Raw genomic sequence first — 15,433 nt, 5'->3', positions numbered from 1 at the left:
AAAGGATAGATGCTCTTGTAAGGATGGAAGCCTTTTTGGACAAGTGTGGCATCTTTTTGGTGCAACGCCTTGTCTGATTCCATTTGGAGGACTCCATGAGGAGATCCAGGACAGAAAGGCATTAGGCCACTCTTTTTTATTTCTGTTTCTTTCGTAACTTCAGGAAGTTTTTCTCTTTTGTCTTCCAAGCAGGAGCAGTTCAAGTTCTCTTGGATACCCAGTCAGTTTTGGAAAGGGAAGTAATTAAAGAAACCCGCAGCTAACTAATCAGCATTTGGGGTTTGCCCCGAGCCAGGATCAGATCCTGTGGGGGGCAGTCTATCTCAGTTTTTCGTTCTAATTTAGACATTAAATGTCTGACCAAGTGACCAAGTTTCTTTCATGTAATTAGCAAGAGTCCATGAGCTAGTGACGTATGGGATATACATTCCTACCAGGAGGGGCAAAGTTTCCCAAACCTCAAATGCCTATAAATACACCCCTCACCACACCCACAATTCAGTTTTACAAACTTTGCCTCCTATGGAGGTGGTGAAGTAAGTTTGTGCTAGATTCTACGTTGATATGCGCTCCGCAGCAAGTTGGAGCCCGGTTTTCCTCTCAGCGTGCAGTGAATGTCAGAGGGATGTGAGGAGAGTATTGCCTATTTGAATGCAGTGATCTCCTTCTACGGGGTCTATTTCATAGGTTCTCTGTTATCGGTCGTAGAGATTCATCTCTTACCTCCCTTTTCAGATCGACGATATACTCTTATATATACCATTACCTCTGCTGATTTTCGTTTCAGTACTGGTTTGGCTTTCTACAAACATGTAGATGAGTGTCCTGGGGTAAGTAAATCTTATTTTCTGTGACACTCTAAGCTATGGTTGGGCACTTTATTTATAAAGTTCTAAATATATGTATTCAAACATTTATTTGCCTTGACTCAGGATGTTCAACATTCCTTATTTTCAGACAGTCAGTTTCATATTTGGGATAAATGCATTTGAATCAATCTTTTTTCTTACCTTAAAATTTGACTCTTTTTTTTCCCTGTGGGCTGTTAGGCTCGCGGGGGCTGAAAATGCTTCTTTTTATTGCGTCATTCTTGGCGCGGACTTTTTTGGCGCAAAAAATCTTTTCTGTTTCCGGCGTCATACGTGTCGCCGGAAGTTGCGTCATTTTTTACGTCCTTTTGCGCCAAACATGTCGGCGTTCCGGATGTGGCGTCATTTTTGGCGCCAAATAATGTGGGCGTCTTATTTGGCGCTAAAAAATATGGGCGTCGCTTTTGTCTCCACATTATTTCAGTCTCATTTTTTCTTTGCTTCTGGTTACTAGAAGCTTGTTTATTGGCATTTTTTCCCATTCCTGAAACTGTCATTTAAGGAATCTGATCAATTTTGCTTTATATGTTGTTTTTTCTCTTACATATTGCAAGATGTCTCACGTTGCATCTGAGTCAGAAGATACTTCAGGAAAATCGCTGTCTAGTGCTGGAACTACCAAAGCTAAGTGTATCTGCTGTAAACTTTTGGTAGCTATTCCTCCGGCTGTTGTTTGTATTAATTGTCATGACAAACTTGTTAAAGCTGATAATATTTCCTTTAGTAATGTACCATTGCCTGTTGCAGTTCCTTCAACATCTAAGGTGCAGAATGTTCCTGATAACATAAGAGATTTTGTTTCTGAATCCATCAAGAAGGCTATGTCTGTTATTTCTCCTTCTAGTAAACATAAAAAATCTTTTAAAACTTCTCTCTCTACAGATGAATTTTTAAATGAACATCATCATTCTGATTCTGATGACTCTTCTGGTTCAGAGGATTCTGTCTCAGAGATTGATGCTGATAAATCTTCATATTTATTTAAAATGGAATATATTCGTTCTTTACTTAAAGAAGTACTAATTGCTTTAGAAATAGAGGAGTCTGGTCCTCTTGATACTAATTCTAAACGTTTAGATAAGGTATTTAAATCTCCTGTGGTTATTCCAGAAGTTTTTCCTGTTCCTAATGCTATTTCTGAAGTAATTTCCAGAGAATGGGATAAATTGGGTAATTCATTTACTCCTTCTAAACGTTTTAAGCAATTATATCCTGTGCCGTCAGACAGATTAGAATTTTGGGACAAAATCCCTAAAGTTGATGGGGCTATTTTTACCCTTGCTAAACGTACTACTATTCCTACGTCAGATGGTACTTCGTTTAAGGATCCTTTAGATAGGAAAATTGAATCCTTTCTAAGAAAAGCTTATCTGTGTTCAGGTAATCTTCTTAGACCTGCTATATCATTGGCTGATGTTGCTGCAGCTTCAACTTTTTGGTTGGAGACTTTAGCGCAACAAGTAACAGATCATGATTCTCATAATATTATTATTCTTCTTCAGCATGCTAATAATTTTATCTGTGATGCCATTTTTGATATTATCAGAGTTGATGTCAGGTTTATGTCTCTAGCTATTTTAGCTAGAAGAGCTTTATGGCTTAAGACTTGGAATGCTGATATGGCTTCTAAATCAACTCTACTTTCCATTTCTTTCCAGGGTAACAAATTATTTGGTTCTCAGTTGGATTCTATTATCTCAACTGTTACTGGTGGGAAAGGAACTTTTTTACCACAGGATAAAAAATCTAAGGGTAAAAACAGGGCTAATAATCGTTTTCGTTCCTTTCGTTTCAACAAAGAACAAAAGCCTGATCCTTCATCCTCAGGAGCAGTTTCAGTTTGGAAACCATCTCCAGTCTGGAATAAATCCAAGCCTTCTAGAAAGGCAAAGCCTGCTTCTAAGTCCACATGAAGGTGCGGCCCTCATTCCAGCTCAGCTGGTAGGGGGCAGGTTACGTTTTTTCAAAGAAATTTGGATCAATTCTGTTCACAATCTTTGGATTCAGAACATTGTTTCAGAAGGGTACAGAATTGGTTTCAAGATGAGACCTCCTGCAAAGAGATTTTTTCTTTCCCGTGTCCCAGTAAATCCAGTGAAAGCTCAAGTATTTCTGAATTGTGTTTCAGATCTAGAGTTGGCTGGAGTAATTATGCCAGTTCCAGTTCTGGAACAGGGGATGGGGTTTTATTCAAATCTCTTCATTGTACCAAAGAAGGAGAATTCCTTCAGACCAGTTCTGGATCTAAAAATATTGAATCGTTATGTAAGGATACCAACGTTCAAAATGGTAACTGTAAGGACTATCTTGCCTTTTGTTCAGCAAGGGCATTATATGTCCACAATAGATTTACAGGATGCTTATCTGCATATTCCGATTCATCCAGATCATTATCAGTTCCTGAGATTCTCTTTTCTGGACAAGCATTACCAGTTTGTGGCTCTGCCGTTTGGCCTAGCTACAGCTCCAAGAATTTTTACAAAGGTTCTCGGTGTCCTTCTGTCTGTAATCAGAGAACAGGGTATTGTGGTATTTCCTTATTTGGACGATATCTTGGTACTTGCTCAGTCTTTACATTTAGCAGAATCTCATACGAATCGACTTGTGTTGTTTCTTCAAGATCATAGTTGGAGGATCAATTCACCAAAAAGTTTGATTCCTCAGACAAGGGTAACCTTTCTGGGTTTCCAGATAGATTCAGTGTCCATGACTCTGTCTTTAACAGACAAGAGACGTCTAAAATTGATTTCAGCTTGTCGAAACCTTCAGTCACAATCATTCCCTTCGGTAGCCTTATGCATGGAAATTCTAGGTCTTATGACTGCTGCATCGGACGCGATCCCCTTTGCTCGTTTTCACATGCGACCTCTTCAGCTCTGTATGCTGAATCAATGGTGCAGGGATTACACAAAGATATCTCAATTAATATCTTTAAAACCGATTGTACGACACTCTCTAACGTGGTGGACAGATCACCATCGTTTAATTCAGGGGGCTTCTTTTGTGCTTCCGACCTGGACTGTAATTTCAACAGATGCAAGTCTCACAGGTTGGGGAGCTGTGTGGGGATCTCTGACGGCACAAGGAGTTTGGGAATCTCAGGAGGTGAGATTACCGATCAATATTTTGGAACTCCGTGCAATTTTCAGAGCTCTTCAGTCTTGGCCTCTTCTGAAGAGAGAATCGTTCATTTGTTTTCAGACAGACAATGTGACAACTGTGGCATACATCAATCATCAAGGAGGGACTCACAGTCCTCTGGCTATGAAAGAAGTATCTCGAATTCTGGTTTGGGCGGAATCCAGCTCCTGTCTAATCTCTGCGGTTCATATCCCAGGTATAGACAATTGGGAAGCGGATTATCTCAGTCGCCAAACGTTGCATCCGGGCGAATGGTCTCTTCACCCAGAGGTATTTCTTCAGATTGTTCAAATGTGGGAGCTTCCAGAAATAGATCTGATGGCGTCTCATCTAAACAAGAAACTTCCCAGGTATCTGTCCAGATCCCGGGATCCTCAGGCGGAAGTATCATCCTGCTTATATCTTTCCGCCTCTAGTTCTTCTTCCAAGAGTAATCTCCAAGATTCTGAAGGAATGCTCGTTTGTTCTGCTGGTAGCTCCGGCATGGCCTCACAGGTTTTGGTATGCGGATCTTGTCCGGATGGCCTCTTGCCATCCGTGGACTCTTCCGCTACGACCAGACCTTCTGTCGCAAGGTCCTTTTTTCCATCAGGATCTCAAATCCTTAAATTTAAAGGTATGGAGATTGAACGCTTGATTCTTAGTCAAAGAGGTTTCTCTGACTCTGTGATTAATACTATGTTACAGGCTCGTAAATCTGTATCCAGAGAGATATATTATAGAGTCTGGAAGACTTATATTTCTTGGTGTCTTTCTCATCATTTTTCTTGGCATTCTTTTAGAATTCCAAGAATTTTACAGTTTCTTCAGGATGGTTTAGTTAAAGGTTTATCCGCAAGTTCTTTGAAAGGACAAATCTCTGCTCTTTCTGTTCCTTTTCACAGAAAGATTGCTAATCTTCCTGATATTCATTGTTTTGTACAAGCTTTGGTTCGTATAAAACCTGTCATTAAGTCAATTTCTCCTCCTTGGAGTTTGAATTTGGTTCTGGGGGCTCTTCAAGCTCCTCCGTTTGAACCTATGCATTCATTGGACATTAAATTACTTTCTTGGAAAGTTTTGTTCCTTTTGGCAATCTCTTCTGCCAGAAGAGTTTCTGAATTATCTGCTCTTTCTTGTGAGTCTCCTTTTCTGATTTTTCATCAGGATAAGGCGGGTGTTGCGAACTTCTTTTGAATTTTTACCTAAAGTTGTGAATTCCAACAACATTAGTAGAGAAATTGTGGTTCCTTCATTATGTCCTAATCCTAAGAATTCTAAGGAGAAATCGTTACATTCTTTGGATGTTGTTAGAGCTTTGAAATATTATGTTGAAGCTACTAAGTCTTTCCGAAAGACTTCTAGTTTATTTGTTATCTTTTCCGGTTCTAGAAAAGGCCAGAAAGCTTCTGCCATTTCTTTGGCATCTTGGTTGAAATCTTTAATTCATCTTGCCTATGTTGAGTCGGGTAGAACTCCGCCTCAAAGGATTACAGCTCATTCTACTAGGTCAGCTTCTACTTCCTGGGCGTTTAGGAATGAAGCTTCGATTGATCAGATTTGCAAAGCAGCAACTTGGTCCTCTTTGCATACTTTTACTAAATTCTACCATTTTGATGTATTTTCTTCTTCTGAAGCAGTTTTTGGTAGAAAAGTACTTCAGGCAGCGGTTTCAGTTTGAATCTTCTGCTTATGTTTTTCATTAAACTTTATTTTGGGTGTGGATTATTTTCAGCAGGAATTGGCTGTCTTTATTTTATCCCTCCCTCTCTAGTGACTCTTGCGTGGAAAGATCCACATCTTGGGTAATCATTATCCCATACGTCACTAGCTCATGGACTCTTGCTAATTACATGAAAGAAAACATAATTTATGTAAGAACTTACCTGATAAATTCATTTCTTTCATATTAGCAAGAGTCCATGAGGCCCACCCTTTTTTTGTGGTGGTTATGATTTTTGTATAAAGCACAATTATTCCAATTCCTTATTTTATATGCTTTCGCACTTTTTTATCACCCCACTTCTTGGCTATTCGTTAAACTGAATTGTGGGTGTGGTGAGGGGTGTATTTATAGGCATTTGAGTTTTGAGAAACTTTGCCCCTCCTGGTAGGAATGTATATCCCATACGTCACTAGCTCATGGACTCTTGCTAATATGAAAGAAATGAATTTATCAGGTAAGTTCTTACATAAATTATGTTTTTTCAGAGTGCCGTCCTTAAAGATGGAGACTATTCGCTCCATTCTTCTTGGCGCAAGAGGGTCAGTTTATAGCGACCTTAGACTTTAAGGATGTGTACTATCAGGTTCCCTTTCAATTATCTCAGATTTCTGAGTTTTGTTTTTCCGGGGATCAACAATGACTTTGCCACAGTTCCCAGTATTTTCTCATTTTGGGCTGCATTTCGTCCCTCCTGAACGCCCTATTAGTTCAGGTTCCTTCTTTCGACGAGCGAGCTCTCGTTCTGAGGTTTTTTTGTTTTTCTTAACTCCACGAATTGAGGTGAAGCTGGAACTGAGCTTCCTTGTCTCAGCTACAAGGGTAGTGTGCTTAGGGACTATAATTGATTCCCTAACGTTGAAAGTCTGTCTGATGGTGGTCAGAAAAGCCAAAATCCTTTCTCTTGTCTCTCTCTCTTCAGTCTACTATTCGGCAATCAGTGGCTCAGTGTATGGAGGGGATTGGTCTGATGATGGATTCCATGGACATCATTCCCTTGCTCGATATTGTATGAGAGCTCTGCAGTTGTGCATACTCAGACAGTGGAATGGGGATTGCCTGGATTGTATCAGAGAATCTAGTTCAGTCGACAAGGGTCTCTTCCCCTGGTGGTTTTATCTGGATCTTCGGTCTCAGGACACGTGCTTCAAAGTCTTTCCTGTGCGTTTGGGACCGCGGCCACCAGCCTGCTGGACTGGGGAGGAGTCTCTGACTTGTTGAAGGAGCAGTGGCTTTGGTCCTGGGAGAAGTCTGCTCTTCCCTTCTTCAATTGGAGTGGGGAGTGAGTTACAATGCTCTGATGTTTTGACCTCAGTTGTCTTTAACCCATTTTATCGGGTTCCAGTCAGACAACATGGCCTCTGTGGCTTACATCAAACTCCAGGGAGGAACTCGTAGTTCCTTAGTCAAGAAGGAAGTGTTCAGATTTTTTCTGTGGGCGGGTGCTCACAGTTACTGTCTATCTGCCATCCACATTTCTGGGGTGGACATCTGGGAAGCGGATTCTGAGCAGACTGGCTTCCCATCTCAAGTCACCGTTTGGATCAAGTGGGAGAGAACATTGGTTTTCCTCTAGCTCCTGCGTGGCCTCGCAGGATCTGGTAGGCAGATCTAGTAGATATGTTGTCTCTGCCTCTGTGAAAACTTCCACTGAGGAAGGATCTTCTTTTTCAGGGATCGTTCCTTCATCCAAATATCTCTTTCGCTGCAGCTGAATGATTGGAGATTGAACACTTGTTTTTAACTAAGCATTGGTTTTTTCGAATCGTTCGCGATTCAGGCTCGTAAGCCTACCGCTAGATAGATTTTCTAAATGTGCTGGATTTACAATAATTTTTTCAGGCCCTGGTCCGAATCAGGACTGTGTTTAAGTCAGTTGCTCCCTTGGAGCCTTATCCTTGTTTTTTAAGGTCTTCAGGTTCCGTTTGAGCCTATGCATTCCATAGATGTTAAGATGTTATCTTGGAGAGTTTTTCTTCTGCTCGGAGGGTTCCAGCTTTGCAGTGTGGTTTTCCTTATCTCGTATTTCATGCAGATAAGGCAGTTCTTCGTACCATGTTTGGTTTTCTTCCTAAGGTCTATAAATTTGATACTTTTTCTTCTGCTAAGGTTCTTTGGGTAAAAGGGTCTTCTAGCAGTGGTACCTTCTGTTTATGTTACCGGTCTTGTCCCCTAGCTTGGGTTTTGATTCCCAACAGTAATTAATGATGATCCGTGGACTCACTGTGTCATTAGAAAGAAAACAAAATTTATGCTTACCTGATTTATTTTTTGACACGATGAGTCCACGGCCCTCCCTGTTTTTCAGACAGGTTTTTTTAATATAAACCTCAGGCACCTCTGCACCTTGTGGTGTTTCCTTTCTCTCCTTTCCTTCGGTCGAATGACTGGGGTTTGTGGGAAGGGATACTTAAAAGCTCTGTTGCTCTTTTGCCTCCTCCTGCTAGCCATGAGTGATATTCCCAACAGTAATTAATGATGATCTGTGGACTCACCGTGTCAAGAAATAAATTTATCAGGTAAGCATAAATTTCGTTTTCATGTCCATTTAATTACAGTATCAAAATAATCAGTTGCATAAATTACCTGTGGATTTCAAGTTACCCGACTAGAGCCTCCAATTGTCAGGGGTGGTTGCTAATTTATTAGAACCATAAAGTATGTGAGGTGGAGTACTTGCAATCAGTATACATTAGAGCTATGATTTATTTTGCATTATACTGATTGCAAGCACTCCACCTCACATATTTGATGGTTCTAAGGATTTTGCAACCAGCCATGACGCTAGGATGCCCTAGTCGGTTAACTTGAAATCCACCTGCAATCTGCTGTCCACTCCCAATTCTAACAGAGTGCTGATTCTATTATTGTACATACTTAAGGACAGCAAACAGATATATTTCCATTTTTGCTTAAATTAAAGGGACAGTGAAAAACTTGAGTTGTATATTAAATGTTTAGTTCTGTGTAATGAAACTACTTTGCAATATATTTGTATTATTTATTTTCCACACTTTTCATTTATTTTGGATCTAACCATTTCTAATACTCACATCTTGAAATGCACCCTGCTGACTTTTCAAGGCTAACTCTTCTAGATATATGTATCTAATTGGGTTTAACTGACGATAACCGCAAATAAATGCATTTTATGCTAACTTTATCACCGTGGTAGTCTGATGATTAAAGCTCAGATTGGTGCCTCCAAATAAGGCATATGGAGGGTGGAGTTTGGCTATTGAAAAATAATTCCAGAAAATAGGGTGTTTGTTTTAAAAATCGTCTTCGCTGATATGTTAAATTATTTAGCAGCACATCAAAAATATAAAGGTACTTACTGTCCCTTTTTAATGTTGGTACACTTTTTGACACTTTAGGTGTTTTGTTTTCTTCTACTAGATACGAGTAGTCCACGGATTCATCCTTACTTGTGGGATATTATCCTCCTGCTAACAGGAAGTGGCAAAGAGCACCACAGCAGAGCTGTATATATAGCTCCTCCCTTCTCTCCACCCCCAGTCATTCTCTTTGCCTATACTAGTAATAGGAAGAGGTAAAGTGAAAGAGGTGTTAAAATGATAATTTTTGTTTCTTCAATCAAGACTTTTTTATTTTAAATGCTACCGGTGAGTACTATTTTTCCTCAGGCAGCACATGAAAGAAGATTTCTGACTGGAGGTTGATGATCTTAGCAGATGTCACTAAGATCCATATGAGTTCCCACAGAATGGCTGAGGAGTACTAGAGAAGCTTCAGTGTGGGGAATGTTTTCATGCTACAAGCATTGAGGTATGTTCAGTCATTTATTTCTGAATAAACTGTGATATTTCAGAACAGGCTGACATAGTTCCCAAGAGGGAAGGGGTAAGCAGTAATCCTATAGATATAAGAAGGGGTTTTACTGGAGACCCGTGTATGAATGTTATGGGCTAAATGCAGCAAGAAAATTATGGCAGCATGGTTAGACACGGGGGCAGCATAACGTTTTTATTTGCACAAACTGTTTTATAATCACTGGTGCTGGGCATTGTGCTGGGGGTTCACATGGCTTATGGTACAATTGGGATACTTAAACCCACATGGCTAGTTTCAATACCGCTTCCTTGCGGTTTTTTAGGCTGACAGTACATTGCATATGATGGGCGGGGCCTAATTTTCGCGCCTCAGATGCGCAGTTGACTTTCACAAGAAGGCAGCAGACCTCAGCTTCGGTTGGGCCCAAACTGAAAGATAGGCTACCGGAGTCATAGTGAGACTTTGTCAGACCCCTGAGGGCAGGTAGGCGCCACAGCAGAGCTGTGGCGATGTGCAGGGGGTTATCAAGTTGTTTTTCATAACGTTTTGGGAATAACATTTTTTCTTATAGAGGGTTAATCTGTCCCTTATTTGTGGTGCAATATTAGTCTACAGTATAAGAAGGATATATGCTAAAATTGTAAGTGTTATAGCATTTTGAAGCAGATTTTAAAAGTTTGTGCGCTTTTTTACTTCTTAAAGGCTCAGTACCGTTTTTAAAAATTGGTGTTTTTTTCAATAAATAAAGTGTTTTCAAGAATTTTTATGGTTATTACTAGCCTGTTCAACATGTCTGACGTTGAGGAAAGTCAATGCTCTGTGTTTAGAAGCCATTGTGGAACCCCCGCTTACATTGTGTCCCTCTTGTACTGAAAGGCCCTTACGCTGCAAAGAACGTATTTTAGGTGATAAAAGTATGTCTAAAGATGATTCTCAGGCTGAAGAAAATCAGGTTATGCCATCCAATTCTCCCCACTGTCACAACCTTTAACACCCACTCAAGCGACGCCAAGTACTTGTAGTGCGTCTAATTCTTTTACTCTGCAAGATATGGCTGCAGTTATGTCTACTACCCTTACAGAGGTATTATCTAAACTGCCAGGTTTACAGGGTAAGCGCAGTAGGTCCGGTATTAAGGTAAATACCGAGCCCTCTGATGCTTTATTGGCCATTTTCGATGTACCCTCACAGTGTTCTGATTTGGGAGTCGGGAAATTGCTGTCTGAGGGAGAGCTTTCAGATTCAGGAAATGTGTTACCTCAGACAGATTCGGACGTGATGTCCTTTAGATTTAAGCTTGAACACCTCCGCCTGTTACTCAGGGAGGTTTTAGCGACTCTGGATGATTGTGACCCTATTGTGATACCACCAGAGAAATTCTGTAAGATGGATAAATATCTAGAGGTACCTACTTACACTGAGAATTTCGGAAATTATTAGAAAGGAATGGGATAGACCAGGTATACCGTTTTCTCCCCCTCCTAATTTTAAGAAAATGTTTCCCATATCTGACACCATTCGGGATTCTTGGACAGTTGTGCTTTCAAAAATCCTATGGATAAAAAATTAGAGGGTCTTCTAAAGAAATTGTTTATTCATCAGGGTTTTCTTCTACAACCTATATCGTGCATTGTTCCAGTTACTACTGCAGCAGCTTTTTGGTTTGAGGCTCTAGAGGAGTCTCTTAAGGTTGAGACCCCATTAGATGATATTTTGTATAGAATTAAGGCTCTCAAGCTGGCTAATTCTTTTATTACCGATGCCGCTTTTCAAATGGCTAAATTAGCGGCGAAAAATGCAGGTTTGGCCATTTTAGCGCGTAGAGCGTTATGGCTTAAATCTTGGTCTGCTGATGTGTCCTCAAAATCTAAGCTTTTAGCTATTCCTTTTAAAGGTAAGACCCTATTCGGGCCTGAATTGTAGGAAATCATTTCTGACATTACTGGAGGTAAAGGTCATGCCCTGCCTCAGGATAAGACTGTTAAGATGAGGGCTAAACAAAATAATTTTCGTTCCTTTCAAAACTTTAAAGGAGGACCCTCTACTTCATCTTCCGTCACAAAGCAGGAGGGGAATTTTGCTCAATCGAAGTCAGTCTGGAGACCTAACCAGGCCTGGAATAAAGGTAAACAAGCCAAGAAGCCCGCTGCTGCTACCAAGACAGCATGAAAGGGCAGCCCCCGATCCGGGACCAGATTTAGTAGGGGACAGACTTTCTCTCTTCGCTCAGGCTTGGGCAAGGGATGTTCAGGATCCCTGGGCATTAGAAATTGTGACCCAGGGGTATCAGCTGGAATTCAAGGATTTTCTCCCAAGAGGGAGATTTCATCTTTCACGTGTGTCTGTAGACCAGACAAAAAGAGAGGCGTTCTTACGCTGTGTAAAAGATCTCTATACCATGGGAGTAATTTGCCCAGTTCCAAAACTAGAACAGGGACAGGGGTTTTACTCAAATCTGTTCGTGGTTCCCAAAAGAGAGGGAACTTTCAGACCGATTTTAGATCTCAAATGCCTAAACAAATTTCTCAGAGGCCCATCGTTCAAAATGGAGACTATACGAACAATTTTGCCAATGATCCAGGAGGGTCAATATATGACCACCGTGGACCTGAAGGATGCGTAGCTTCACATTCCTATCCACAAGGATCATCATCAGTTTCTAAGGTTCGCCTTTCTGGACGAACACTATCCGTTTGTGGCCCTTTCAGGTTGGCCATAGCTCCCAGAATCTTCACAAAGGTACTAGGGTCCCTTCTGGCGGTTCTCAGGCCGCGGGGCATTGCAGTGGCGCCCTATCTGGATGATATTTTGATCCAGGCGTCAACTTATCATCTGACCAAATCTCACACGGACATCGTGTTGGCATTTCTAAGAACTCACGGTTGGAAAGTGAATATAGAAAAGAGTTCACTAGTTCCACTAACAAGGGTTCCATTCTTGTGATAGATTCGGTAGACATGAAAATATAAAGTCAAAGATTCTAAATACTTGCCGAGAACTTCAGTCCATTCCTCGGTCATCAGTGGCTCAGTGTATGGAGGTCATTGGATTAATGGTAGCGGCAATGGGGACATTGTTCCGTTTGCACGCTTTCATCTCAGACCACTGCAGCTGTGCATGCTCAGACAGTGGAATGGGGATTATGCAAATTTATCTCCTCAGATAAATCTGGATCAAGAGACCAGAGACTCTCTTCTTTGGTGGTTGTCGCAGGATCATCTGTCCCAGGGAATGTGCTTTCGCAGGCCAGCATGGGTAATAGTGACGAGAGACGCCAGCCTCTTGGGCTGGGGTGCAGTCTGGAATTCCCTGAAGGCTCAGGGTGTGTGGACTCAGGAGGAATCTCTACTACCAATAAATATTCTGGAACTGAAAGCAATATTCAACACGCTTCAGGCATGGCCTCAGTTGGCTTTGGCCAAATTCATAAGATTCCAGTCGGACAATATCACGACTGTAGCATATATCAATCATCAAGGGGGAACAAGGAGTAATCTAGCGATGATGGAGGTTTCAAAGATAATCCGATGGGCGGAGGCTCACTCTTGCCATCTATCGGCAATCTATATCCCAGGAGTAGAGAACTGGGAAGTGGATTTTCTAAGTCGTCAGACTTTTCATCTGGGGGAGTGGGAGCTCCATCCGGAGGTGTTTGCATCATTGATTCATCAATGGGGCACACCGGAATTGGATCTGATGGCATCTCGTCAGAATGCCAAACTTCCTTGTTACGGGTCCAGGTCAAGGGATCCCCAAGCTGTACTGATAGATGCTCTAGCAGTACCTTGGTCGTTCAACCTGGCTTATGTGTTTCCACCATTTCCTCTCCTACCTCGTGTGATTGCAAGAATCAAACAGGAGAGAGCTTCGGTAATCCTAATAGCACCTGCATGGCCATGCAGGACTTGGTATGCGGATCTAGTGGACATGTCCCCTCTGCCACCGTGGAAACTTCCGTTGAGACAGGACCTTCTCATTCAAGGTCCGTTCCACCATCCAAATCTAAATTCTCTGCAGCTGACTGCCTGGAGATTGAACTCTTGATCTTATCTAAGCGGGGATTCTCTGAGTCGGTCATTGATACTTTGATTCAGGTTCGCAAGCCTGTCACTAGAAAGATTTACCATAAGATATGGCGTAAATATCTTTATTGGTGTGAATCCAAGGGCTACTCATGGGGTAGGGTTAGGATTCCTAGGATTTTGTCCTTTCTCCAAGAAGAATTGGAGAAGGGATTATCAGCTAGTTCCTTAAAGGGACACATTTCTGCTTTGTCAATTCTACTACACAAGCGTCTGGCGGATGTACCAGACATTCAGTCTTTTTGTCAGGCTTTAATCAGAATCAGGCCTGTATTTAAACCTATTGCTCCGCCATGGAGTTTGAATTTAGTTCTCAATGTTCTTCAAGGGGTTCCGTTTGAACCCATCCATTCCATAGATATTAAGCTTTTATCTTGGAAAGTTCTGTTTTTAGTTGCTATTTCTTCTGCTCGAGTTTCTGAGCTTTCTGCGTTACAATGTGATTCGCCTTATCTTATATTCCATTCTGATAAGGTGGTTTTGCGTACTAAACCTGGATTCCTTCCTAAGGTTGTTTCAAATAAGAATATTAATCAGGAATTTGTTGTTCCTTCTTTGTGTCCTAATCCTTCTTCTAAGAAGTAGTGTCTGTTACATAACTTAGACGTGGTTCGGGCTTTGAAGTTTTACTTACAAGCGACCAAGGATTTCCGTCAAACATCTTCTTTATTTGTTGTTTATTCTGGAAGACGTAGGGGTCAAAAAGCGACGGCTACCTCTTTCTTTTTGGCTGAAAATCATCATCCGCCTGGCATACGAGACTGCTGGACAGCAGCCTCCTGAAAAGGTTACGGCTCATTCTACTAGAGCTGTGGCTTCCACATGGGCCTTTAAAAACAATGCTTCTGTTGAACAGATTTGTAAGGCTGCGACTTGGTCCTCCCTTCATACTTTTTCCAAATTTTCCAAATTTGATACTTTTGCTTCTTCTGAGGCTATTTTTGGGAGAAAAGTTCTTCAAGCAGTGGTGCCTTCCGTTTAGGTATCTGTCTTGTCCCTCCCGTTCATCCGTGTCCTGTTGCTTTGGTATTGTATCCCACAAGTAAGGATGAATCCGTGGTCTCGTATCTAGTAGAAGAAAAGGAAATTTATGCTTACCTGATAACGAGTCCACGGCCCTCCCTGTCATTTTAGACAGATTATATTTTCGTTTTTCAAAACTTCAGTCACCTCTGCACCTTTTAGCTTTTCTTTTCTCTTCCTATACCTTTGGTCGAATGACTGGGGGTGGAGAGAAGGGAGGAGCTATATATACAGCTCTGCTGTGGTGCTCTTTGCCACTTGCTGTTAGCAGGAGGATAATATCCCACAAGTAAGGATGAATCCGTGGACTCGTCGTATCGTAGAAGAAATCAATTTATCAGGTAAGCATAAATTTGCTTTTTTTTGCCTTTAATTTTTTTTTTTTTTTGGTTGGAGTCAAGTTCATTTAGACGAAAACATTTTGGCATTGTTTTTCATTAAAATACTAACAAACAATTTAGATGTAACAGTCTCAACATTGCAGCCTTGTATATAATCAGCAATGTATTAACTATGTAAGAGTATAGGACTTAACACATGGGTTCCTAAATTATGAAAAAAAAATTTGTATTTTTTTGTTGTTGCTGAATCTGGCAGAATTCCAATTTTGTTGCTGCCTCTTTAGTTGTTGTCTTTGTATTTTTAGCCTATATATGTAACTTTTGACAAGATTGTCACATCTTTTATGCCAATATTGTTTAAGCCTTTTATTTTTCATTCCTCTAAATTAGTGACTTTGTGAGCTACAAATCCTTATATGAAATTGGAATATTTAATATTTCTGTGTTAATATTTATTTAAGGCTTCCCCAAAACTACCTG

The 15,433-nt window shown here is 40.9% G+C and overlaps 1 protein-coding gene across 2 annotated transcripts in view; it reads left to right on the top strand.

The window, feature by feature from the left end:
* The window catches only part of DIDO1 (death inducer-obliterator 1), a 185,409-nt gene that overhangs the window by 118,016 nt on the left and 51,960 nt on the right, over nucleotides 1-15,433 (top strand). For both annotated transcript variants that reach the window (XM_053708179.1, XM_053708104.1), the window contains one exon: nucleotides 15,415-15,433. This exon is cut by the window's right edge and continues 198 nt beyond it. In XM_053708179.1, coding sequence (XP_053564154.1) covers nucleotides 15,415-15,433 — 19 coding nt within the window. The remainder of the gene's footprint in view (nucleotides 1-15,414) is intronic.

Source organism: Bombina bombina, chromosome 1, assembly GCF_027579735.1.
Source record: "Bombina bombina isolate aBomBom1 chromosome 1, aBomBom1.pri, whole genome shotgun sequence".
NCBI classification, from domain to species: Eukaryota; Metazoa; Chordata; class Amphibia; order Anura; family Bombinatoridae; genus Bombina; species Bombina bombina.
Note: the sequence above shows the minus strand (reverse complement) of the source record. Positions and strands in the feature narration are given on the sequence as shown.